At 45.0% G+C, this 24335-nt stretch overlaps 1 protein-coding gene across 1 annotated transcript in view; it reads right to left on the reverse strand.

Moving 5' to 3' along the window:
• Positions 1–12640: 12640 nt before the first annotated feature.
• DCP1A (decapping mRNA 1A) overlaps positions 12641–24335 on the reverse strand; it is a 44055-nt gene continuing 32360 nt past the window's right edge. The window contains exons 7-10 of the mRNA XM_027522235.1: positions 20833–21579; positions 18867–18932; positions 16933–17151; positions 12641–16601 (exon numbers count right to left, since the gene is read on the reverse strand). Coding sequence (XP_027378036.1) covers positions 16521–16601; positions 16933–17151; positions 18867–18932; positions 20833–21579 — 1113 coding nt within the window. The 3' untranslated portion in view covers positions 12641–16520. The remainder of the gene's footprint in view (positions 16602–16932; positions 17152–18866; positions 18933–20832; positions 21580–24335) is intronic.

Consider the following 24335-nt stretch of genomic DNA (forward strand, 5'->3'; position numbering starts at 1 on the left):
GCAGAGGCTGCAAGGATGCACTCCAAGTCACAGGGGACTTTGGAGGAATTGGGACCTTATGGTAAAAGCTATAATTTCCACCCGTGGAAGATGGATAATTATCCTGCAGCCATAAATCTGCCAGAAAAACCCACTGGTTAATTTTTCTCTTCATTTCAACAAGAGTATTTGGTTTCTATGAATTTTTCTTTGCTTGGAATTTAGTGTTAGTGAACACTGTTGACTTTTATAATCCTCTCCCCAAAAAACCGCCCCCCCCCAAAAAAAAACCAGCCAGCAAAACCAAATTCTGTCTTGAAAGAATTACTGTCGATTGGGAGATGCACTTTTATGAACGTACTTTTTCTCATCATTTCTTGTGATTATGTAAAGCTGCTTCTGTGTTTCATAAGCCAGGCCATTGCCCTAGATGTTTTTGAGTTGGGAGCAAACCTCCAGGCGGTGGGGGTGCTCACCAGTGGGGGCCTCTCCTGCCCTTGCCCAGCTGTCTGCATGAAAGGCAGGGCAAAGCTATCCTGATGTGCTCCTGCATGTCCCCTGAGTGGACACCAATGAGGCGTGAACGGGCCCTGAGCAGCTGTGTTCCTGAGTGACAGCACTGGGCATCACTTTGGCAGCTCTGGTCTATGTGCATGCTCCTGGGGCAGGCCTGGGCTGGCAGTGGGGGCCCAAGCCAGCACTGAGCTTGCAGTGGAGCCAACAAGCCAGCCCGGGTCTTCAGGACACTTTCTTTGATTCACATCCAGGACTGAAGGCCCGTGGGGGCCTGAGGTGATTCCTGTGTGAGTGTGTGTTTCTGAGTCCAGCCTGGTGCTCCCTAACGCCCTGCAGAGGGCCCATTCTCGGACACTTTCTAACAGGACTGTAGGTTGATGAAGAACCGAGCTTTAATAAATCCACCTCTCCTTTTTTTTTTTTTTAATTTTATTTATTTATTTGGCTGCTCTGGGTCTTAGTTGTAGCATGTGGATCTAGCTCCCTGACCAGGGATTGAACCTGGGCCCCCTGCACTGGGAACTCCAGAGTCTTAGCTACTGGTCCACCAGGGAAGTCCCCATCTCTCCTCTTAGTGCCCTGAATTTCCTTCCAGAGGCATTTTTGGTGAAATGCTTCTTTTGATAATGATGCCCCCAGGAATGTGAGCTCTCACACAGTTAACTCACAGAACCTCTGACTTTTCTGATTTGACTTTTGTTATTGTTCTTGTTTTTTAAAACACGTTTCCCCCCTACAAAGGTAAAAGGAAAGCATGCTAATTGTAAAAACCTGGAAAGTACAGAAAATTTTAAAGTAAACTAAAATTGCACATAATTCCACTCAAAGAGGACCACTATTAAAAGTCATTTGTTCATTTGAGATTTTTTTTTGCCACATCATGCTGCATGTAGCAGAGAAGGCAATGGCAACCCACTCCAGTACTCTTGCCTGGAAAATCCCATGGAAGGAGGAGCCTGGTAGGCTGCAGTGCATGGGGTCGCTAAGAGTCAGACATGACTGAGCGACTTCACTTTCACTTTCATGCATTGGAGAAGGAACTGGCAACCCACTCCAGTGTTCTTGCCTGGAGAATCCCAGGGATGGGGGAGCCCGGTGGGCTGCCATCCATGGGGTCGCACAGAGTCGGATACGACTCAAAGGACTTAGCAGCAGCAGCAGCTGCATGTAGGATCTTAGTTCCTCAACCAGGGATCGAACCTGTGTCCTCTGCAGTGGATGCTCGGAGTTCTAACCACTGGACCAGGACTTCACTCATTTGACAAATATTGATTTATTACAGTGGTGATGGAATTCCAGTTGAGCTCTTTCAAATCCTGGAAGATGATGCTGTGAAAGTGCTGCACTCAATATGCCAGCAAATTGGAAAACTCAGCAGTGGCCACAGGACTGGAAAAGGTCAGTTTTCATTCCAATCCCAAAGAAAGGCAATGCCAAAGAATGCTTAAACTACCGCACAATTGCACTCATCTCACATGCTAGTAAAGTAATGCTCAAAATTCTCCAAGCCAGGCTTCAGCAATACGTGAACCGTGAACTTCCTGATGTTCAAGCTGGTTTTAGAAAAGGCAGAGGAACCAGAGATCAAATTGCCAACATCCGCTGGATCATGAAAAAAGCAAGAGAGTTCCAGAAAAACATCTATTTCTACTTTATTGACTATGCCAAAGCCTTTGACTGTGTGGATCACAATAAACTGTGGAAAATTCTGAAAGAGATAGGAATACCAGATCACCTGACCTGCCTCTTGAGAAATCTGAATGCAGGTCAGGAAGCAAGAGTTAGAACTGGACACGGAACAACAGACTGGTTCCAAATAGGAAAAGGAGTACGTCAAGGCTGTATATTGTCACCCTGCTTATTTAACTTCTATGCAGAGTACATCATGAGAAACGCTGGACTGGAAGAAACACAAGCTGGAATCAAGATTGCCGGGAGAAATATCAATAACCTCAGATATGCAGATGACACCACCCTTATGGCAGAAAGTGAAGAGGAACTCAAAAGCCTCTTGATGAAAGTGAAAGTGGAGAGTGAAAAAGTTGGCTTAAAGCTCAACATTCAGAAAACAAAGATCACGGCATCTGATCCCATCACTTCATGGGAAATAGATGGGGAAACAGTGGAAACAGTGTCAGACTTTCTTCTTTTGGGCTCCAAAATCACTGCAGATGGTGGCTGCAGCCATGAAATTAAAAGACGCTTACTGCTTGGAAGGAAAGTTATGACCAACCTAGATAGCATATTCAAAAGCAGAGACGTTACTTTGCCAACAAAGGTCCGTCTAGTCAAGGCTATGGTTTTTCCTGTGGTCATGTACGGATGTGAGAGTTCGACTGTGAAGAAGGCTGAGCACCGAAGAATTGATGCTTTTGAACTGTGGTGTTGGAGAAGACTCTTGAGAGTCCCTTGGACTGCAAGGAGATCCAACCAGTCCATTCTGAAGGAGATCGGCCCTGGGATTTCTTTGGAAGGAATGATGCTAAAGCTGAAACTCCAGTACTTTGGCCACCTCATGCGAACAGCTGACTCATTGGAAAAGACTCTGATGCTGGGAGGGATTGGGGGCAGGAGGAGAAGGGGATGACAGAGGATGAGATGGCTAGATGGCATCACTGACTCGATGGACGTGAGTCAGACACGACTGAGCGACTGAACTATGTAGAGAATAGAAGAGGGTCAAGGGTTAGGGATAGGGGCTGCAGAGTAGAATTGGGCATCCTCTCAATAGGTGTTTACTATTTTTTTATTAATATTGTCAAGATCATATAACATTTACCATTTTCTTTTACATTCTCCCATTAGCATTCTCAAATTCTTCAAAGACATCATATTGATTAGCTGTGAACCATCCCTCAGTGATGGGTATTTGGAGTGCTTCCAGGTTTTCACCAAGATATACTACCCTGCAGTTAACATGTGGTACCTAAATCCTTGTCCTGGCAGCTTAGGTCTGAACTGGGAGTTCTCAACTAGGAAACTTCTAAGTCAGAGGGTGGCAACCATTCTAAAGCCCTTGATACGTATTTGGCAAAGAGCTCTCCAGCAAGTCTGGTTCTGTGACTCTGGTACTTTGCCTCAGTACATCTGCCCCAGACTGTGCCTGGGGCAGAGGGTGGAGGGAGGGAATCCAAGGCCCCCATGGCCTTGGATGGATCCCTCACATCTGTAAAATGGGCTCATTCTTAAACAGAGGTGTATTCTTGTTTTCCCTTTCTTTGCCTAGGGGAAGCACGTTCAAGGGTGGGAGCCTGCCTTCATTTTAACAGGACTGTAAGCTCTCTCTGGTAGTGGTATGTAGGCAGCAGGAGTGATTGGAGACTGTACCCTCCGAGAGAATTCTGAGATGACTTTTGTAGATGGTTTTCTCCAGGACACAGGCAAACTCTGGGATGTGGGCACTGGGCGGGCGCCCCATGATAGGAAGGCTGCTGCTGCTACTGCTAAGTCACTTCAGTCGTGTCCGGCTCTGTGCGACCCCATAGATGGCAGCCCACCAGGCTCCCCCGTCCCTGGGATTCTCCAGGCAAGAATACTGGAGTGGGTTGCCATTTCCTTCTCCAATGCATGAAAGTGAAAAGTGAAATTGAAGCTGCTCAGTCGTGCCTGACTCTTAGCGACCCCATGGACTGAAGCCTGCCAGGCTACTCCGTCCATGGGATTTTCTAGGCAAGAGTACTGGAGTGGGGTGCCATTACCTTCTCCGTGATAGGAAGGCAGTGGTGGGGAAAGGGAACCAGGTATATATATATCCTGGGTATACACTGCAAAACAAACTGTTTTCCAAAGTGACTGCACCATTATATAATTTCACCAGCAATGGATGCCAGTTCTGATTTCTGCACATTCTTGTCAATCCTTGTTATTATCTTGTCTTTTTTATTTTAATCAGCCTTGTAGGTGCAAAGTGGTATCTCATGGTGGTTTTGTCATTTACTGATTTTTAAAAAAAAATTATACAAGTAACAACACATGTCCCTTGCAGAAAATTTGAGAATTTAACAAAAATATTGTGATGGTCTGTTTTATGTCATTCAGCTATGCTGTAGTCCCCAATTATTCAAGTAAACACTAAGTGCTGCTGTGAAGATATCTTATAGATGTGATTAAATTCCATATTTTAAGTAAAAGAGATTCTTCTAGATAACCTGGGTGGTTATCTAGAATATCTGATCAGTTGGTTGAAAGGCTGAAGAAAAACTCCTTCAATGGCAGTTCCACCTGAGCCCAAGGGTCTAGCCTGCACTTCCTGACAGGTTGCCCTGCAATTTGTGACTTACCTGATCAGTCACTCCCCACCCTCCCTGCCATGCTGCTGCTAAGTCGATTCAGTCCTGTCTGACTCTGTGCGACCCCATAGACGGCAACCCACCAGGCTCCCCCATCCCTGGGATTCTCCAAGCAAGAACACTGGAGTGGGTTGCCATTTCCTTCTCCTCCCTGCCATAGAGCAATTCAATTCCTTGTATCAAATCTCTTAATATAGACAGTTTCCGCTTCTCTACTTGAACTCTGATACACAAAGAGGAAAACTTCATCCCCTATAATCCCACCATCCAAGGTTACCGAGGACAACATCTTGGTTATTTCCTTCCAGTCTTTTTTTTCTCCATGAATATAAATATTTCAAACCAGGTCATGACCCCTCTGGTTTACATCACTGTGCATCTTAAATTCTTTTCCACAGAGTCCACATGCTTTTCTCCCCCAGGATTATCACTGGGCAGAGGTAGGTTATCCACTGGCCCCCCTCGGTTGGACACTGCTTTGGCATTTGCACTGTAATTAACAATATGTGTGCTTTCAGAACAGCTAGCACTAGCTTCCAGGAGAGAGGACTTCTTTTTTTTTTGGTTTTCACTGTGTGTCCTTGGCCAATCTCAGCACCAAATTGGGTGGTTGACCCTCTGAGTCACCACCAAAGGCCAGGGCTGAAGGCACCTGCCATTCCTAACAGGTGAGCACCAGGCTGGAGCCCAGCCAAACCAGGCCTGCTTTTCTTGCACACAAAAGAAAAGTGCCTAGTCACTGCAGCTTGTAATCTGAGTAGCGGAGCCTGGGCACCTCCCCTGCATTGGGAGCAAGGAGTCAACCCCCATCAGCTCCTGTCTGGGGGCACCGTGACAGGCTGGGCTCCGATAGTGCTACTGACAGTCGGGGCACTTCTAAGGCAGCTGGCCTGGCCTGCAGCATGGAATGGGGAGAGATGTCACCTTGTGCCTTGTTCTGAGTGCTCGTTTCCCTGAGCAAGCTGGGCAGCAGGGGTGGCTTTTGTTCCAGTGGATATTACAGATGACCGTTTTGTTTTTGTTGTGGTGAGATTAAGTAGATTTCCTCCTGGGCAGTTACTGAATAGCTGAAGTGGTCGTTTTTTAGGCGAGGGTTCTGGAGAAAGGCATGGAGAGGGATCACTTCCCTGTTCAGAGCTACATAGCTCCTCCTAGGAAACATTAAGCTGTAGGAGTGCTTGGCTGGGAAGAGCAGTCAGCAGTTATAGGAAGTCCCATGCCCGAGTTGGCTGCTCCTCACCCAAGGGAGGTGCCCAAGTTCCACTACTCAGATTACAACATAATGGTTTTTTTCTCCCCACCCCACCCTCAGAATTAGCAACGACATCTAGTCAGCCTTCCTTCTGGTGACTTTGAAACAAAGTGAAAGTGAAGTCGCTCAGTACGACTCTTTGCGACCCCGTGGACTGTAGCCTACCAAGCTCCTCTGACCATGGGATTCTCCAGGCAAGAATACTGGAGTGGGTTGCCATTTCCTTCTTTGATGAGGCCTCAAATGACATTTTGATTCACTCATGAATTTATTCGTTGCATTTGCCAAGGCCTGTGTGCAGATATTGTGCTAGATGTTTGAAGACAATCCTGTATCAGTTCTCAGCTCACAGGTCATAGGTCAGTGGGGGCCATGCGGCTCTGTCCCTGTGATCTATACAAAGAATTGCCTCCTGAGGCTGCAGATCAGGGAAGGCTCTAAGGAGGAAGTGACCACCAACAGCCAATTTGCCCCCAAACTGTACCTGTGTCAAGCTGGCATGGGTGATGGGGATTGAGACAATAAAATCATTTCAGACCTGGGCCTTGGCTTTCCTGCTTGGCCGGTGTCCTGGCAGGATGCCTCTAATCCACTCTCCCACTTTCTCACCTTCTTTGGCTTAGGGCTAAGAAAGCCCTCTGAGAACTATTCCTGTAAGTGAGGAATAACAGAAGGGGATTGGGAGCAAGGCTGCTGTCACTTCCAAATGTGCTCCGAAATTCTCCAGGGACCCGAAGCCTTTCTCCATGGTCCACAAACCCAGAGAGAGGTGGTGGGAGTAAGTCCACTTCAACTCTTGCCTCTGCTGCCCTCTAGCTGGGTGAACTTGGACGGATGGTCTTTGGCTGATCACTCAATGGCCAGTTCCCTCATCTGTGTCCCCCAGTTGGTCAGGAGGGTGAAAGTCACTCTGTCCCACAGCGCCCTGCATCCCTGCTCTGTGCCACACTGTGGGTACAGAGAGGCTCCCCAGTGCGCGGTTTCCTACGGAGCCACAGTCTAAGGGGACAGGGCAGGCGTGTGTGCACGTGGTGTCCAGCACTGGGTGTGAGACAGAATAGCTCTTACCTGCAGCCCCGAGGGTCAGATGGGGACCAACAAGTAGGGTCTGTGTATGTGTGTCTCTCTCCCATCTTCCCTCCTAACTTCCTCTGAGGTTGAGCCACCAGCCATTGCACTGGTCCATCAGTTAAGGGTGCTGAAGTCCTTGGGAGGCATTAATAACCTCACCATCTTGGGCTGAAGTGCAAACAGCTCCTCAGTCTCCTTTTGGGCAGGAGCCCAGGGAGACAGAGTGGGCAGTGCAGGGGTGGCGGAGCAGACTCCCAGGTGTGTCGGCCTTGGGCAGGCCCGCTACGGGAGAGCTGCTGTCTTTTGTGGGGGAGGGGAAGTGTCGGAGTGAAGGCCAGGGCTCTGACTTATGGGGGCATTCTGAGAATTTGTGTAGTCATGCCCGAGCATTTACATATTTAATATAGAACATCTGATTATAAATCACTGGAAAATTTCTCCTGTGTATTACAATTAAGATATTAATTTAAAATTTATGTAGGCCTAGGTTACATTCTCTACACATGGACATCACCAGATGGTCAACACAGAAATCAGATTGATTCTGTTCTTTGCAGCCAAAGATGGAGAAGCTCTATACAGTCAACAAAAACAAGACCAGGAGCTGACTGTGGCTCAGATCATCAACTCTTTATTGCCAAATTTAGACTTAAATTGAAGAAAGTAGGGAAAACCACTAGACCATTCAGGTATGAATAAATCAAATCCCTTATGATTATACAGTGGAAGTGAGAAATAGATTTAAGGGCCTAGATCTGATAGACAGAATGCCTGATGAACTATGGAATGAGGTTCGTGACATTGTACAGGAGATGGATCAAGACCATCCCCGTGGAAAAGAAATGCAAAAAAGCAAAATGGCTGTCTGGGGAGGCCTTACAAATAGCTGTGAAAAGAAGAGAAGCGAAAAGCAAAGGAGAAAAGGAAAGATATAAGCATCTGAATGCAGAGTTCCAAAGAACAGCAAGAAGAGATAAGAAAGCCTTCCTCAGCGGTCAATGCAAAGAAATAGAGAAAAACAACAGAATGGGAAAGACTAGAGATCTCTTCAAGAAAATCAGAGATACCAAGGGAACATTTCATGCAAAGATGGGCTCGATAAAGGACAGAAATGGTATGGACCTAACAGAAGCAGAAGATATTAAGAAGAGGTGGCAAGAATACACAGAAGAACTGTACAAAGAAGATCTTCAAGACCCAGATAATCACGATGGTGTGATCACTGACCTAGAGCCAGACATCCTGGAATGTGAAGTCTTAGAAACGGAATGGGCCTCAGAAAGCATCATTACGAACAAAGCTAGTGGAGGTGATGGAATTCCAGTTGAGCTATTTCAAATCCTGGAAGATGATGCTGTGAAAGTGCTGCACTGAATATGCCAGCAAATTGGAAAACTCAGCAGTGGCCACAGGACTGGAAAAGGTCAGTTTTCATTCCAATCCCAAAGAAAGGCAATGCCAAAGAATGCTCAAACTACCACACAATTGCACTCATCTCACATGCTAGTAAAGTAATGCTCAAAATTCTCCAAGCCAGGCTTCAGCAATACGTGAACCGTGAACTTCCTGATGTTTTAGAAAAGGCAGAGGAACCAGAGATCAAATTGCCAACATCCACTGGATCATGGTAAAAGCAAGAGTTCCAGAAAAACATCTATTTCTGCTTTACTGACTATGCCAAAGCCTTTGACTGTGTGGATCACAATAAACTGTGGAAAATTCTGAAAGAGATGGGAATACCAGACCACCTGACCTGCCTCTTGAGAAATCTGAATGCAGGTCCGGAAGCAACAGTTAGAACTGGCTATGGAACAACAGACTGGTTCCAAATAGGAAAAGCAGTACGTCAAGGCTGTATATTGTCACCCTGCTTATTTAACTTATATGCGGAGTACATCATGAGAAATGCTGGACTGGAAGAAGCACAAGCTGGAATCAAGATTGCTGGGAGAAATATCAATAACCTCAGATATGCAGATGACACCACCCTTATGGCAGAAAGTGAAGAGGAACTCAAAAGCCTCTTGATGAAAGTGAAAGTGGAGAGTGAAAAAGTTGGCTTAAAACTCAACATTCAGAAAACGAAGATCATGGCATCTGGTCCCATCACTTCATGGGAAACAGATGGGCAAACAGTGGAAACAGTGTCAGACTTTCTTTTTTGGGGCTCCAAAATCACTGCAGATGGTGGCTGCAGCCATGAAATTAAAAGATGCTTACTCCTTGGAAGGAAAGTTATGACTAATCTAGATAGCATATTCAAAAGCAGAGACATTACTTTGCTAACAAAGGTCCGTCTAGTCAAGGCTATGGTTTTTCCTGTGGTCATGTATGGATGTGAGAGCTGGCCTGTGAAGAAGGCTGAGTGCCAAAGAATTGATGCTTTTGAACTGTGGTGTTGGAGAAGACTCTTGAGAGTCCCTTGGACTGCAAGGAGATCCAACCAGTCCATTCTGAAGGAGATCAGCCCTGGGATTTCTTTGGAAGGAATGATGCTAAAACTGAAACTCCAGTACTTTGGCCACCTCATGCGAAGAGTTGATTCATTGGAAAAGACTCTGATGCTGGGAGGGATTGGGGGCAGGAGGAGAAGGGGACGACAGAGGATGAGATGGCTGGAGGGCATCACTGACTCGATGGACGTGAGTCTGGGTGAACTCCAGGAGTTGGTGATGGACAGGGAGGCCTGGCGTGCTGCGATTCATGGGGTCACAAAGAGTTGGACACGACTGAGCGACTGAACTAAAATGAACTGAGGTTACATTCTCTGTGAATTCTGGGTCAAAATGGTAAAGGTGAGGGAGTTCCCTGATGGTCTAGTGGCTGGGAATCTGTGCTCCCAAAGCAAGGGGCCTGGGTTTTATCCCAGTCAGGGAGCTGGGTCCCACATGCTGCAACTAAGACCTGGCACAGTCAAAGAAACAAATTAAGCAAACAAATACGTTTTACAGTGATTAAGGTGAAATGACAAATTATTTGTTTAAAATGGGGTGAGGTGCCTGCTGGGGTGCACGCAGCGCATGGTGCAGATAACAAGGTAACTGGTGTTGCCGGCAACATTGCTGGAGCCCCCGTTCCCATCGGGGGCCCTTCCAGGGTAAGGGGTCAAGTAGAAGTCAAGGAAGCCTCTGGGTGCCAGCAGGACAGGAGAGGATGTTAGCCTGAGAGGCTGAAGGGCTAACCTCTGGGGGTAGGGACACCTCAAATATTGTTGTTCAGTCGCTAAGTCATGTCTGAGTCTTTGCGACCCCATGGACTGCAGCATGCCAGGCTTTCCTGTCTTTCACCATCTCCCGGAGCTTGCTCAAACTCATGTCCATCCAGTCAGTGATGCCATCCAACCATCTCATCCTCTGTCGTCCCCTTCTCCTGCCTCAATCTTTCCCAGCATCAGGGTCTTTTCCAATGAGTCGGCTCTTCCCATCAAGTGGCCAAAGTACTGGAGCTTCAGCTTCAGCATGAGTTCTTGCAGTGAGTATTCAGGGTTGATTTCCTTTAGAGTTGACTGCTCAGATCTCCTTGCAGTCCAAGGGACTCTCAAGTCTTCTCCAGCACCGCAGTACAAAAGCATCAACTCAGATGCCAGATACAGAAACAATAAATGGGGCTTGGGTCGCAAAATGTGTAGGGATCCAGATTTTGTACTTGCTTCAGAAGCCAGGGCCCCATTGCCAACACTGTGAGAAACTCCACCGAAAATGGCGTGTGGCTTGTTGAGGGTGTCTCTAGAGCTCTGGCAGGGCTCAAGCAATGCCAGACTCATCTTTTTGGAGTGGCAGGGACCTGGGTACAAAGACACCAGTTCCTATGGAGCGTGGCTGCCTTCTCGGCTCCACGTTCTGGAGCTCTTTTCAGATGGACGGGCTGACATCAGTCTAACCAGACCCCGTACCCCTTCTTCCCCTTCTCAGGATGACAGAAGCTGGTGAGTTTCGAGCCCTTTCTGGAGGCTGCACTTTGAATGGCCTCCTCCTCGCAGGGATGTGGGGAAGATTAACAAATAATGCACACAATCACACAGCACACAACACATGTTGGTTATGATTACTCATGGGACTGTATTTCAAATTTATTCCAACTTAACTGAAAGAAATGTTTGTGAAACATGATGTGACTGTCATGTTGCTCTTGTTATCACCTCCTTCTGAGCCATTCTACCAGTTGGGCATAACATATCTCTTAGCAGCCATCCGCAGAGAATTTATTTGCCTGGTGAACCTGAATTGATGTGTGGAAGCCCCATCCTCCTGCCAGGTAGGAGGCTTATGTCATGAGTTCTATTTGCGTTGAGTATGGCAGCAAAGTCTAGGAGGTTGAGGATCCTGAATGGATTTAAGCCCTTTAGAAACTTGTTGACTTCTTCCCATTACAGATACCAGAGATGCAGTGTCTGAAAGAGGGAATGCAGGCTGGGCTCCAGGGTTTGCTTGATTTAGTGACTGTTTCCTGCTGCTCTTCTCTTCTGCTTTCCAAGAACCCTGCTTCATCCTTAGAGGAAACCCCGTGGCTGGATTTCCAGCTGCTCATCCAGGAGAGACAGGCTGCCTCCTGTAGCTCTGACATACATAAAAGCCCCAGCAACAGCAATCTAGAATAATTTATCATGGAGGCAATGGAATCAAGAAAGGAATTCTAGACCAACCCTCCAGTCTGCATGGCTTCAGGTCCTTAACTCAGTGCTGGCTTAATAAGCAGCAGCCTTTGGCACATCCTTGTCACTCTTGGCTTCAACTCCTTTCTCTTTAAAATGGGTTATTGTGAAGATCAAGAAAATAGTTGCAATGTTTATGTGTTGAATGAGCATGCATTAGTGGTGACTGAGTGTGTGTATAAAAGTCATAAGAAGAAAAGAAAGTAAGTCGCTCAGTCGTGTCCGACTCTTTGCGACCCCATAGACTGTAGCCTACTGGGCTCCTCCGTCCATGGGATTTTCCAGGCAAGAATACTGGAGTGGGTTGCCATTTCCTTCTCCAGGAGATCTTCCCGACCCAGGGATTGAACCCAGGTCTCCTACATTGTAGGCAGACGCTTTACCATCTGAGCCACTCATGAAGTAAACAAGTCATAAAGCAAGGTTTAAGCATATGCTCTGCTCTATGAAAGCAGGCAGGTAAAGCAAACATTTTAGGGAGAATTTCATTTGGAAACATACTGGGTTGGCCAACCCAATACTTAATGTGAACAGTTATCAGGGACTTATATGATTAACACTTTTCTACCCTCTTCCCTATTTCCCATAACAATCACAGTTTATTTTCTTCTCTCCCTCTTTCCTTCTTTATCAACCTAGACACCAGGCACATGAGTGCATCTGAGAAATGACTCAGAAGATAAAAGTCCCCTATAAAAGACTATTTCTCGTCCTGATTAGACCTGTTCCCTCTATCTGGGGAAACCTTTTGGGAATAAATGGATTTGTTTTGTTGTCTCACCCTACTCCCTCTCAGCAGTAGGAGGGGCTCTAGCACAGTGTGGCAACTCATCCAAAAGTTCCTAAGTCTTTAAGTTCAATAAAAACACAATTAAAATTGAGTAGGTGCTAAAACTTGGTTTTGAACTTTTATTAAAAAAATATATTTGCAAACATATAAAATTTAGGATGAAAAATGCTCATCTGAAAACAGGTAATAACTTAATATTTGCAAACATACACAGATGGTATAAAATCCATACCATTAAAAATGTTAATGATGCTGCATTGCGCTCATGGAACAAAAATCTTGCCACAGTCCCAGAGCTTTTCAGGCCCACATTCAGGGCAATGAGACTGGTACACTGAAGGTCATGAGAGCCACATGGCCAAAGCAGGAATACAGAATAAAAAACCATTGAGAACATATATTTTAAAAACATGTTTCTGAAGGAATCACACAGATAAAAGGGAAACACAACTCTGCATTTCCCCCTTTCAAAGTGAACGGTATTGCATCAGAGCATTTCAAATGAAGATGTCACACACAAAGCCAAGTGAAACATTGCACATGTCTCTCTTGCTGAAAAAAAAGGGCTCCTGGAGGCGACGGCCCACTCAGGGAAATGTTCTCAAGCACACCTTTTAAAGAGCTCAGTGTAAGTTGCTTTACTTCTTTCAGATCTTAACATTTTAGACACCTGAAAACGCAGGGCGCTACTGGTTCCAGCAGGCCCTTTGAATACAACTGAAGAAAACCAAAGACAGGTAGGAAAGAAACATGTGCTCAGCAGCAAACGTGCAGCAAGAATGCAGGACACACGTCCCTGTGAGTCCTCGTTTTCACTCACACGGACCGAGCCTACCCGTGCCTGTGCCGCCTCTCATTCCTCTGTGTTTCATTTTGCCCAGAGTTACAGTATGATGGCTGATTTTGTTTTTTAAGCAGTTAGGCACCTTCAATTTCATGTTGCATTATTAGTAATACAATGGCAGTTATGGCCTCTACTATCAAAATGAGAAAAATGTCAAACTACATTCTTTGGGGAGGAGAGTAATAAAGCTGCATGGTTTAAAAATATTTACCTAGTAGATTTGATGGGGTTTAAGATTTTTTACAAGAACACACAGGTGGAAAAAGAACAATTCTTGACATGCAAAATCGGGTCCTATTCTCAACTAAGCCTGTGCCTCCTCTGGCAGAGAAGTACCCAGGTCAACTTGGGCTCTTAACAAAACCCAGCTCCCAAAAGCCTTCCAAAGTAAGCCGTGGACATTCACATTCACATGCAGATGTCATGAATGCTACTCCTGGAGCTGACAGTCACTGGACAACATGGGATTCCAAGTCACACCTTACCAACCTGGGGGGAGATGCACAATGAGGAGGAGCTTCTGCCTTAAAGGAACGAGGCTGTTTGGGGGGTGGGAGTCCACTCAAACACATCACGGTAACTGCAAGAAAAGCAGAGCAGGGCCGCCCACTCGGGTGAGGGGCTCTACAGACAGACACGGTGACCTAAGTGCAGGGCACCTGGAGTTCTGCAAACCTAGCAAGAAGCGTCTCTGTTTTGGTGTCCATTTTGACTCAACTAAGGTTTAAAACTTAAGATTCCAGTAAAGTTACTGCAGCAATGTAAACATGCAACCTAAACTAGCATGAGGTTCTGGACAGAAGTCTGAATGAGGGGTAAGGCAACTGAACTGTGACTTTTGGCCCAGGGTCATCCAACTGCCACTGTTCAGGCTCGGCCTGACTTCTCTACTGACTCATTCTGGCCTGAACTTCCTGGTTCTCATGACGGTGAACCTCTGGCTTCTGAATTTTCAAAATGCTTTGAATACAGAAATTTGGGAGTTGAAACAGGCTTACCCTTTTCAAGTCTCCATGACTTGGGCACTTAAAAGTTTACTTTCACACTAAGGAAACCTCATCCCAGATTCTCTACTGTCTATCCTATTCATTCCTTGAATTAAAGGGTGAAAATGAACAGATTTGATTACAGACCCTCTTCAGGACAGTCTCTCAACTGTCTTGTAATATTGACCCTACTCAAAGCATCATTTCAACTCAAACATCTATCATAACAAGAACCCCTCAATTCTCCCGCTTTCCAAAGCCCATAGAGACTTACACCTGGATGCATGCCAGCCTGCCAGGGCAACTGTCTTTGGAGAACAGTCACGGGGCACCCTGGACACCACCTCCTGGGGTCAGCGACATTTCACACCTTACTGTAACTATCTCTTTCCTGGTGATGCGCAAGCAATTCATTTTTGGTTGCTGAATTTACACACTACCTTTGAAAACAAACTATTCCTAATTCCTAACTGAGTATGAGAACTTAGAAGCTTCCTGGACTTCTGCACAATTCACAAATAATAGGTAGACACAATAGAAGACACTAAATTTGGAAGCAGAAAAGTTGCCCAGGAGGCACGTTTAGATTAACAAAAGCCAATCAAGGTATTCTTTATGCTAAAAAACAGAAAACAAGCACAAACTAAAACAAGTATGTAATTCACAAGTAATTTTCTAAAATCTCAGCTAAAAGGAAAAAAACCTATGGATTTATGATTGAGTTACCATTAAAGCTTATATGATTGTTCCCAAGGAACCATCATATCTGTCAGCATTATTCACAGCTAATCCTTAAGCTAGCTGGTTGAGCCAATTGGGTTTTTATCCCATCATTAAATAGTGCTCAGAAAAGTAAGCAGTGCATTTTAATTGGTTAAATACTACAAAATGACCTGTATCATAGAAACGAAGACACTTTCATTCAAAGAATATCTTAAAATTACTATTGCTGAAATAAATCAAATCTACATTAAAATATTACTAATCACCATTACATGCCATAAAAGAATAAATATAAATCATGGCAGATCAATAGCAGCATAACAAAGCATCTTTACATATTTTCAGACTTTGGGCTGCAGAAGTACTCACAGCCTAAGAATACATTGGTAAAGTTCAGAATATCACACTTGGTTTTTAATTCCATATTCTATAATAAAGTAAGGGCAGTGTGAATAACAGTTCCCTTTTCTGCATAGCTTTAAAACTATTCTCAGTAGACTTGAGGAATGGAACCAGAATGGCTTTGTCAGATTGGTCCACTGGTCCTTTTGTCAAAGTGTTAAGGGAAACAATTAACAATGACCTCTCACTGTGTTTAGACAGAAAAGGAAAATAAGGCTATGATTCACACACAAGCTTAACATTTTCAAAACCATTGGAGAGTTTAACTTAAAGTGAAGATTTCTGATAGAATTTGGGTCTTACCAGTCCCAGCCTTTACTCCAAAGGTGTGCCAAGCCCGCTCCCACCTCAGCACAGGGCCAGCAGGGCCCTATTCAAACATATCCGCACAGGGGAAGCCCTTTGCGTGGCATCACCGGGAACACTTAAAAACAGAATACAATTAATAAACTTCAGAACTTTTAAGGCCCCAAAGGGGCATTCATATAAAATACACTTCACTTGGACAAACCAGTCCTAATTTGCCAGCTTAACTTCTGACCCTTAAAACCCGAAGCTACTTTGCACAGAGCCGACTTTTGCTCTGTTCAGAACTTGACTACCAGCCCAAGGCTCAAGTTTTTAGTTGGAAATGAGGGAGGGGAATGGGGGTATGGGCTGGGCTGACTGCCTCAGGGCTGGTGACCTCTTTTCCTCAAGACCTTGAATACGAAAGTGAGTTGAAAATCAGATTCCTTATTTCACAAACTTGTTTAGAGCTGATGAAAACACCCACACAACTGAACACAATGGTCTTTTTTTTTACCCCCAAAACAAAGGTCTGCTGGTGATGCTTCACAGTGAAACCTCCATTATCACTGAGAACGTCACTTGGAAAACATTCTTAAGCAATGAGTCTCTTTCTCATAGGCTCAATTTTAGAATTCTCAAAGCTCAATGTTCCGTTTAGAAGTTTCCATGATGAGGCCTGTTTGTTTCTGAGGTCGACATTCTGCCTTCAGAATTACTCTGCTCTAGTCATAGGTTGTGGTTGTCTCTGTTCTTGGTCAGAACCTGTAAGTAGACTTCATGAAGTGTGCTGAGGAAGCTGGAATCATTCTGGAAGAGATGGTCATGTCACGTTTACCTCCTTAGAGCTTACTGTCATGATAACAGCTTAGGAAGAAGTTATATACGTGCTCTGTATAACTAATTATGCCAAGAATCCCACCACCCAGAGACAATCATGAGGAATATTTTGGAATTCACACATATCTATTTTTCCACTTTGAGAATTTTCCCACAGGGAGAGAGAAACACTGGTTCTAGCTGGTCTTGGATTTTCTTTAAGAATTGATTTTTTTTTTTTATGAATTGATTTTTTTTTAGAATCATACAATTATTTTTTTACAGAATGAAAATCCGAAGACTAAACTGATATTCTACATACCTTGATTAGATGTATTAATGTATCCTGGAGCTGAGACTTGCTGAGGATGATGGAAGGCTTTCTCTGATTTTCTGTCGTCCCGACGGTGAGAGGAGAAGGGGAGCTGGCTTTCCTCTCAAGGTCTGAGGACCTTGTAACTGTCTGCTGGAAAACACTGGGGGACAGCAGGACTGAGGGCGCTGCCGAGGTTGTTGCGGGAACCAGAGGGGAGCTTGCCACCTGCAGGGGAACAACAGCCATTTTGCAACAAAGAGCGTGGGAGCCAGCAGCCAGGCCCAGAGGAGGGGACGCCTGATAACAAGCACAGCAGTAGGAGGCTGGAATGCAGAGTCCAGCGCTAACTATTTAGAGTTCAGATAAAGATTCGGAAGCAGTATCTAAGCATTTAATGTCTGGTTAGGAAGCTTGTTAGCTGAAGGATGAAGAGCCCATTTACATGATAAGGATGGCCTAGAGCTGTTATGAGAAGCCAAGCCCCATCACTACAGAAGGGGAACCTGATAACTAACAGCAGGGTAGGCACAGTAAGAACAGTCCTGAGATTAAGTTGAATACGTAAAGTTTTTCCATGAGGGACTCAGAAATGCTTGGAGGAGGGTGTGAAGGAAGTTTCTGAGGTGACGGAAGTGTTATATAACTTCTCACTACCCAAAGGATATATGTGTATTAAAACTCAATTTAAGAAATCTGCATTTTATTATATATAACTTTTAATTCAATAAAAAGAATTATATGAAGCATTAGTTTCTTTAGTCGTGTTCAATGTATTTATTATGCCACCACAGTCATCACAGATACAATTTTAAAAACATAAAACTAATATTTATCTCCTTTCATTTAGATGTACTTCTGGGCTAACAATGGCTAACCAGCAGAACACAGTAATATTTTTTTTGAAAATGAAAGTTGCTCGGTCATGTCCGACTCTTGTAGACCCCATGGACTTGTATAGTCCATGGAATTCTCCAGGCCAGAATACTGGAGTGGGTAGCCTTTTGCTTCTCCAGGGGATCTTTCCAACCCAGGGATCAAACCCAGGTCTCTCGCATTGTAGGTGGATTACCAACTGAGATATGAGGGCAGCACCCCCCCCCTTTTTTTTTTTTTTTACTAATTCTCATATTTTGATACACTCAACATGAAAACTACATATTTTTTCCCTCCTATCTGTCACCCTCCTCATCTACAAGGAACCAAACTGTCCATAGTTTTGAGAGTGCAGTTTCTGGGTTCTGCACCATCTGCGGTTATTTTTGGTGCAACACCAGGCTGAGAGATCACCAAGAAGTGGTATGCCGACCACCATGCAGCAGGACCAGCTGCAAAGAAGACCTGCTAAGACCAGTCAGAAGGTGGCTTTTGCTTACAATCTTAGGCTTCAGGAGAGGTGTTAAGGCTCAAAGGCTAAGGGAACCTAAAAGTTTAGGAACTGAAAAAGATGAGTGTGCCTGTCAAAGCTGGTAGGGAATGGAGGATGAGGACAACGTCTACAAAATGAGGCAGGGGAGAAGCAGCAAGGCGCAGAGCACACAGGCCTGGGCTGGGAGGTTCTGCCCACAGCGCAACGGGAAGCCAGCGAGCAGTAGTGACACTGCCTGGTCCACTGGGGCACCACGGTTCTTCTGGGCAAAGGCTGTCTCCTATCCATAGACACGGGGCTGACTGGCTCTCAGCACTCGCCCATTCACAACACAGAGGGAGGGAGGGAGCGCCCCTGCTGTGGCCGACCTTGCCCTCCCATACACACACTCAGGGAACTCATCACTGAGGATGGACGACTTGAGGACTGCAGAGGCCACAGCAATGAGCTCTGCCTGGGGGAGTGGGAGGGGACATTTAAGAGGGACCTAGGTTTGAAAGCTGAAACGTTTCACTTCACACTCAGCAGACGAACTTAAGACATACTATGCTCTTTAGAAAAAGGGGATCCTTACCGGGATGGCACTGGATAACACCTTAGGCTGGGCAAAAACTTCAGGATCCTGGTTTTGCTGCATAGACTGCAATGTTTAAACAGAAAAGATGAACAGATGTAGCAACTTTTCATTTAAGATTTCTTAGTTACTGGGGAAAAATCTAGGTTAGCAACTGTAAGGAGGAGTTCAAACATGACTTGGTTCCTAGATTCCTGAGGGAAGTGGCTGACCAGAATTTGTGACAATGCAGGATAGGAGCTTCGGGACAGCCCCCAACCCCCTTCAGTTCCACCGGAGAAAAGGGGTGTGCAAAGCCTTGAAAATGTCTCTACAGAAAAAGCTGAAACCTGGGTCTCTTATAAGAGCGGGGACAGACCAAGCATATTTTTGCTGTTGAGAATGTTGAGACGCAAGATCCTGACAGCATGAAGCCTCCTGATAAGGCGGTTCACACTCTGGAAGGTGGCACTAAACAGTCTTACACAGCCACACACTTCCACAGACAAATGTTACACCTATTCCCTGGGAGACACAGAACTTCCTGTAGCAGAGCAAACACATTAGGACTCAGTACGGTCCCAGGTCCTAAAATTTGATACAGCCACATAAATGAGAAAGAACATGTTTGTAAGCTTCCTCTGCCAGGAGGCATGCTGGAGAGCAGGGTGCTGTCCCAGAGGCCAAATCTAGAGGGGGCGGTATTGACGACTGCTGCTGGTTGTATTTCTAGAACAACAGGAATAGTGGCAGCAGACACATTTCAGGGTTGTTTTACTAAACAGAATATTCTCGCAGACAGAAACGGCAAATTTGACAATTTAATCATGTAACCAGGACACTAGGTTTCTTTTTCTGGACAAAATTTTAATAGAACGGAACAAAACACTCCATTAACTAAGAAATAATATTATACAGGAGAGCCAGTATAATATTATTTGGTAAAATGTTCAAGAGCTGGGGATTGTAATTATTAAAGGGCATGAGACTAAAACCTTAAAAGGCTCCACCCCCTTTCAGTTTTGTGATCTTGCACAAGTCACTTCAACTGTGACCTGATTTCCTCATTTGTAAACTCACCAACCTTATAAGTTACTGAGGGACAAACCTCTTCTTCACCCCTATATCCAAATCCCACCAAGTCCCACTCATCCTCCTTCTTAATAAATCCACATGTCCACACTGCCCAGTACAGGCCCCCACCCGCTCAAGGCCGGGTGACTGCCCCGACCTCCTTTCTGATGGGTCGTCCTCCTTCCGTCGTCTCCTCTCCCAGCGTGCCACCCTTGGCTCACATACTTAAAAGACTCTCCAGGGCCCTCAGAACAAACCTCTAACTCCTTGACACTATTTACAAAGTTTTACTCATCACCAATACCTGCTCCCCCGTTTCTTTCCACATAGATCCAGTCACCACAGTTCACCAAATGCCCTCTAGTGTCTAGGCTTCTGCACCTGCTGTTTTCCTTGCCTTCACACACTCTTCCTACCTCTAGGTCTGGCTAATTTCTCCTGAGTCTTCAGATCTCAGCTGATGGCCAGTTTCCCGAGGAAGCTTTCTTTGACCTCAGACCTGCAAATGTGGGATGCTCTTATGGCAGCCCTAATGAACCTGGCACAAGGCGGGCACTCAGTCAGAGTACTCAGGGAGCAGGGGATGGAACAAAGTTTGGGATAATCTGGATCCATGGTCTTGAGTCAAATAAGGACTCCTAGACCTGTCAGGCAAAAATAAACGTTAAAATGCACACCCAGGAAGGAAAATACAGTTTCTCAGCTTTTCTCAGCTGAGATTATTTTGGGAAGTGGAACTGAGTTACACCACCAGTTACTGATGGTTTGGTTGATCACTGCAGGGCTTCTCACCTCTCCTTTCTTCTAGCCCCTGACATACTCAACGGTTGTCTCTTTAAACAACTCTGTCTCCTCTCAATCAAAATCCAGTTTCATCCCACTAGGTTACAGCCACCCAATCTCCCGCCAGTACCTGAAGGGGAGCAAGCACCATGTTGCTCAGGGAGGCTGGGGCTCTCGCTGCTGTCGCTTTAGGGGAAGGCTCTATGAAGCTCTCAGGCGTGGCCAGCTGGCCGGCTGCTGGCGAAAAGCTGGGTGCCGCTGCACCTTTCCCGAGTGACTGTGGCTGTATTTGGTCATGCTGTGGGGTCAACCTGAGTTTCTGGAGAAGATCAACACTTGGGAGAGACGGACTGGTTGTGTTTGTCACGCTCAGCGGGGCCCTGAATGGGCTCTGGCTGGCAGTCAGGCTGGCGTGGCTCAGCTCAGGGACAGGCTGACTCAGGAGTGGAGACCTCTGCCTAGGCGCGGTCTTCACTGTTTGCATCATGGTGGTTTTTCGGGGTAGGCTGGGGGGAGCCTGTCCAGAAGCTTCTGCTGGTAGACTGGGACTGAGCACAGAGTGCAATGGGATGGCATAGCTGGGGGCCTGCTTTTCACTGGACTGAGTGATGGAAGCAGGAGTGATTAGCACCGGGGTGGTGACTTCGGGCTGGACTGAGGGGTGGGCAGCAGGATGGACACCCAGGTTTTCTGACTGGGGTGCCCCGCCAGGCTCAAAGGAAAATGGTAGGAATGAGTTGGGCTCTTTCTGGGAGGCATCTCCTGGCAGCTTCTCCACTTCTTCTGAATCCAGACCCACAACTGCTGGCTGTTCCTTTGACAAAGAGGTTCCAAATAATTCTTCCACTGTCAGATGTTTGTGTCCAGATGGAGCAGACTGAGAAACAAATCAAACCACCCAATGAGAGAAAACTCTTGCAAACCAGCATAACTAAGTTTCTTTTCCATCAACCAAATCAGTTTGCAGAAGCAAGGCTAGGTGGAGTCTGAAAATAGGAAATGGAACAGGCTGAAGATGTCCTCAGGATTAAGGCCAAGAATGCACCTGGTATCCCCAAGGTGGTGAAGAGATATCTACATTTGTAATAAAAATCAAATTTTAGGGACTCAGGTGATAGTTTAGAATTCACCTTTTTTGCTTCGCAAACACATGTAAGGTAAAGGAGCAATTATTTTGCTCAAAGTTAATTTGCCCCGTGCCAGTCACACATGGTAGGGAAATTACACTCAAGAGGATATGAGGACCAAATGATGATCAAGCAATCCTACCTATATGTTCATTTTTTTTTTTTTATTAAAAGGCAGGCATTGTACCTTAAGGACTAGGCCTCAAATACCAGAAAATAAATTTAACTATTAAAAAAAATTCAAGTATAGGTGACATAACATTATATTAGTTTCAGGTATACAACACAGTGATTCAATATTTTTATAGACTGTACTTCATTTCAAGTTACTATAAAATATTGGCTATATTCCCTGTGCTGTACAATTTATTGTTGTATCCTATTTATTTTATACATAATAAATTTGTACCATTTAATCCCCTACCCCTATACTGCCCCTCCCAATTTAACCATTTTTTAAATAGCAACCTTCCAATTCCCAAATCACAGATGCTGGAGGAAAAGGAAAGCATTTAAGTCTGGAAATGTTAAACTTATTTATATTTTAGTGATCTGGTTTACTGATACCACTGCAATGATTCAGAGGAGACATGTTCATAGTTCTCAATTGTGAGCTTTCCTGCACCTTCCCCTCAAGCAGTATTGCTGAATTCATTTAACCTTTATTTGCTGGGTATGCAGAGGGTGCCAGGCCCTGCTCCGACCTGGGCCCAAAGGACTCCTTTCATTTATTTTATTTTTTGGCTGCACTGTATGGCTTGCAGGATCTTAGTTCCCCAATCATGGATTGAACCAGTACTCTCTGCAGTGGAAGTACAGAGTCCTAACCACTGGACCCTCAGGCAAATCCCAATTACGTAACTCTTAACCACCATATTCTTTTACATATATATATGTGTGTGTGTATACACAAACACACATGCACAAACCAACATTTAGATATACCTACTTTAGAAAACATCCGCTGGATCATGGAAAAAGCAAGAGAGTTCCAGAAAAACATCTATTTCTGTTTTATTGACTATGCCAAAGCCTTTGACTGTGTGGATCACAATAAACTGTGGAAAATTCTGAAAGAGATGGGAATACCAGACCACCTAATCTGCCTCTCGAGAAATCTGTATGCAGGTCAGGAAGCAACAGTTAGAACTGGACATGGAACAACAGACTGGTTCCAAATAGGAAAAGGAGTATGGCAAGGCTGTATATTATCACCCTGCTTATTTAACTTATATGCAGAGTACATCATGAGAAACGCTGGACTGGAAGAAACATAAGCTGGAATCAAGATTGCCGGGAGAAATATCAATAACCTCAAATATGCAGATGACACCACCCTTATGGCAGAAAGTGAAGAGGAACTACAAAGCCTCTTGATGAAAGTGAAAGTGGAGAGTGAAAAAGTTGGCTTAAAGCTCAACATTCAGAAAACAAAGATCATGGCATCCGGTCCCATCACTTCATGGGAAATAGATGGGGAAACAATGGAAACAGTGTCAGACTTTCTTTTTTTGGGCTCCAAAATCACTGCAGATGGTGATTGCAGCCATGAAATTATAAGACGCTTACTCCTTGGAAGGAAAGTTATGACTAACCTAGATAGCATATTCAAAAGCAGAGACATTACTTTGCCAACAAAGGTCCGTCTAGTCAAGGTTATGGTTTTTCCTGTGGTCATGTATGGATGTGAGAGTTGGACCATGAAGAAGGCTGAGCGCTGAAGAATTGATGCTTTTGAACTGTGGTGTTGGAGAAGACTCTTGAGAGTCCCTTGGACTGCAAGGAGATCCAACCAGTCCATTCTGAAGGAGATCAGCCCTGGGATTTCTTTGGAAGGAATGATGCTAAAGCTGAAACTCCAGTACTTTGGCCACCTCATGTGAAGAGTTGACTCATTGGAAAAGACTCTGATGCTGGGAGGGATTGGGGGCGGGAGGGGAAGGGGACGACAGAGGATGAGATGGCTGGATGGCATCACTGACTTGATGGATGTGAGTCTGAGTGAACTCCGGGAGTTGGTGATGGACAGGGAGGCCTGGGGTGCTGCGATTCATGGGGTCACAAAGAGTCGGACACAACTGAGTGACTGAACTGAACTGACTGACTTTAGAAAACACAGATCATATTGGAATGATCTTGTAAAAACTTAAGAGTCTTTTCCAGTGAAGAATACTATTTTTAAGAAAAGGAACAATCAAAAACCAGACATGGAGAAACCTCACCATGAAATACACCTTAGGCTTCAAAAATGATCCAGGTAGCAATTTTTATCTATCTAGTGGAACAAAAACGAACTCTTACAAAACTAAAATTACCCACATTTACATGTGAAGTGTTTCTATACTTGAACTTAAGAACAGGTATTTCTGATCATTTAAAATCTACTTCATATTAAAAAATGAAGTCATCTGGTAGTATGCAAAAGCAGCAGTAAGTTTCCAATTTCTCCTGCTACCTCCCTGCAACATCTGCCAGGCCAGAGACAGATTATTAGACTTTATGGAAT

This window comes from Bos indicus x Bos taurus, chromosome 22 (assembly GCF_003369695.1).
Source record: "Bos indicus x Bos taurus breed Angus x Brahman F1 hybrid chromosome 22, Bos_hybrid_MaternalHap_v2.0, whole genome shotgun sequence".
NCBI classification, from domain to species: domain Eukaryota; kingdom Metazoa; phylum Chordata; class Mammalia; order Artiodactyla; family Bovidae; genus Bos; species Bos indicus x Bos taurus.